We start from the raw sequence: 2,442 nt of genomic DNA, 5'->3' as shown, positions 1-2,442 counted from the left end.
GAATGCTGGGGGAGGGAGGAACATACTTTTTACAGACAAGTTGTTTGCTGCCTGTTTGATTTTTATGACCAGCAACTAGTAGGTAAATAGACTAACAAATGCTGTGACAATTGCAACTGTTGCTCTTTAATCAAATTTAAAACTAAAAAATTATACAGATTTCCTCTAGGAGAGCGAGCATGCATGTGACCACTGAAAGTGCCATGACTTCTAACGCTTGTTTGGATACTCGCTCTACTCTCTACTTTGCTGAAATCATCTAGTTTCCCTTCTGTGAAATGAGGGCAGTCATATTTTAAAGGTGTCTAGAAATGGTTGCTGTATCATTCATTACCCGTGTAGCTTGTGGGTGGTTTTGTTTCTTTTAAGGAAAAGCAAACAAGCCAAGCCCTGAGGTCTAGCAGTTGTGTGGGTTACACAAGAATGTAATACCTAATTTGGTGTAACTGTGGGATGCGCCTCCCACCCCGTTCTTTGCACTGGCTCTAATGATAGAGTTGTGGCAGGTTGAGCTGGGTTCAGCCTGGTGACCAGTGGCAAACTACCCAGTTTTTGTTTGCTTTTGGTTGGTTAGTTTTGATGGGTGAGGACTTGGACTGGTGAGCTGAACTCACTCACCGTGGGGCTGCTTCATCATCCCACCTGGTGCCAGGGACGCAGAAGGACATGCGTCTGGCTGGAGGAGGGGGCGAGCAGGATTGCCCCAGTGTGCTGATAACACAATTGGGAAAGGTACTCTTGTTTCCTCACTGCAGGGCCTTCCTGACGAGGACTGTCTGGTGGTTTGGTTTTGACAACCAGTACTTCTGAAGGGGTGCAGATGTTTGTGAAGATCTGCTGGTGAATATTTGCATTGCTAGTGTTACAGGTTTGCAGTGTGTTCTTGCTCTGTCTGAATGTGGCTGACCTGCAGAGGACAAAAGACCATCTTTCTACTTTCCTTCCAATTGTTTCTGCTAATACAGCATCAGTTTGAAGCTTTGTCTTTGCTTGGAGATCAAATGGCCAGGGACAAGGCTCTTTATTTTTACTGTCTGGTAAAAGTGGCAAGGTCAGTCCCACTGGGGTTTGTAGGGTTTGCCCTGCCTAATTTATCTTGTGTATGAAGGGTAGGTTTTCTATCACCTATAGCTAACGCATATTAGTAACTCTAGGGCCAAAAAATAACCCTTTTCAGCAATGAAAACAAGGTTTCTGTTTCTAAATGCATTTTCACCACAATGGATAGGAATGTCTTTGCAGTTCCAGCCATGTGGAAAAGCTTTCCCAGCTCTCTGTTTTAACACCCTATCTCATCAAACATCTCAGAGGAAAGCTTCTTACTTGACCTGCAAACTCAGATCATTCCACTGGGTACTTTGCAAGACTTCCTGAGTGGCATTGCATCTCTTCATACCAGGAAACAGACAACTTTCTGGTGAAACAAACCTTGAACTTAAGCAAGCTTTTCTCTTCTGCCTCTTTCAGAAATAAATAAGCATTTGAAGATGACAACCTCATGGAGTGACCGACTCCAGAATGCAGCAGATCTCCCTGCAAACATGGATGGGCATGCTCTGAAAAAGTACCGCCGAGAAGCCTATCACCGGTAAGTTGTTCACGTAACCCCAGAACTAAAGTGCTGAGACAGAGGGAAATAAACTAAGCATAAAACCCACATTTCTTGGTTTTTGCTTGTTGGTAAAACAGAAAGGTTGTTCTCACCTTCTGTGCAGAAGTGTTAGCAGAAGAGAACTTAGAAGATAGCACAGTATTGGCCTGCAGGAATTTACAAACAGTAGAGTTGAGATACATGTGCTAGAGCGAGTGAGGGTATGCTTTCTTAATGCAGTTGAAGGATTAATCAAAGTTAGATTTTGGGATAGAAGCTTTCAAGTCAAGAAATACTCAGTGGCAGAAGTGTTATAGTAATTATCACAGTTCACACTGGGAGAGCATAGCCTTAGACACTGGAATGTGCAAATACGAATAAGGAGGAAATCAAATGGGATCAGAAATTAAGTGTTTGAGAATTGTATCTAGTGTGATTAATCGTGTGCACCACAGGAGCATGTAGAAGCACTAGGCAAGATCTCAGCCTCCTTTTCTGTAGCAGGTGTGCCTAAAACCATCTTTGCTGCAAAACACTTACAGTCTAAATAAACAAGATAGAGTATGGAATAAAAGAAATGTTATCACTCTCATTTTATGGTTTGGGAATCAAAGTACAGACACTAGATTGTTTTCACAAGATCACATTGGAGGTTTGGTTGAGCCAACAATTTAGCCCACAGCTCCCAGGGTTCCAGGCATAGAGCATAAAAGATGGATGCAGTCTGTATCCTTATCACATGTCTGGACTGTTGCGGAGTTAAGAACAACAGCATCGAGTAATTGTCAGTATTCTGTTTGTGGGAGGTGTATCTTCAAAGTTTAGCTTGTTTAATTTGAGAAGTCATGGAG

At 42.7% G+C, this 2,442-nt stretch overlaps 1 protein-coding gene across 1 annotated transcript in view; it reads left to right on the top strand.

Moving 5' to 3' along the window:
* The first annotated feature begins 1,472 nt into the window (after window positions 1-1,472).
* NT5C2 (5'-nucleotidase, cytosolic II) overlaps window positions 1,473-2,442 on the top strand; it is a 42,254-nt gene continuing 41,284 nt past the window's right edge. The window contains exon 1 of the mRNA XM_009328433.1: window positions 1,473-1,588. Coding sequence (XP_009326708.1) covers window positions 1,488-1,588 — 101 coding nt within the window. The 5' untranslated portion in view covers window positions 1,473-1,487. The remainder of the gene's footprint in view (window positions 1,589-2,442) is intronic.

Source organism: Pygoscelis adeliae, unplaced genomic scaffold (genome assembly GCF_000699105.1).
Source record: "Pygoscelis adeliae isolate BGI_AS28 unplaced genomic scaffold, ASM69910v1 Scaffold317, whole genome shotgun sequence".
NCBI lineage: Eukaryota > Metazoa > Chordata > Aves > Sphenisciformes > Spheniscidae > Pygoscelis > Pygoscelis adeliae.
This window is presented reverse-complemented; position numbering and strand designations above follow the sequence as displayed.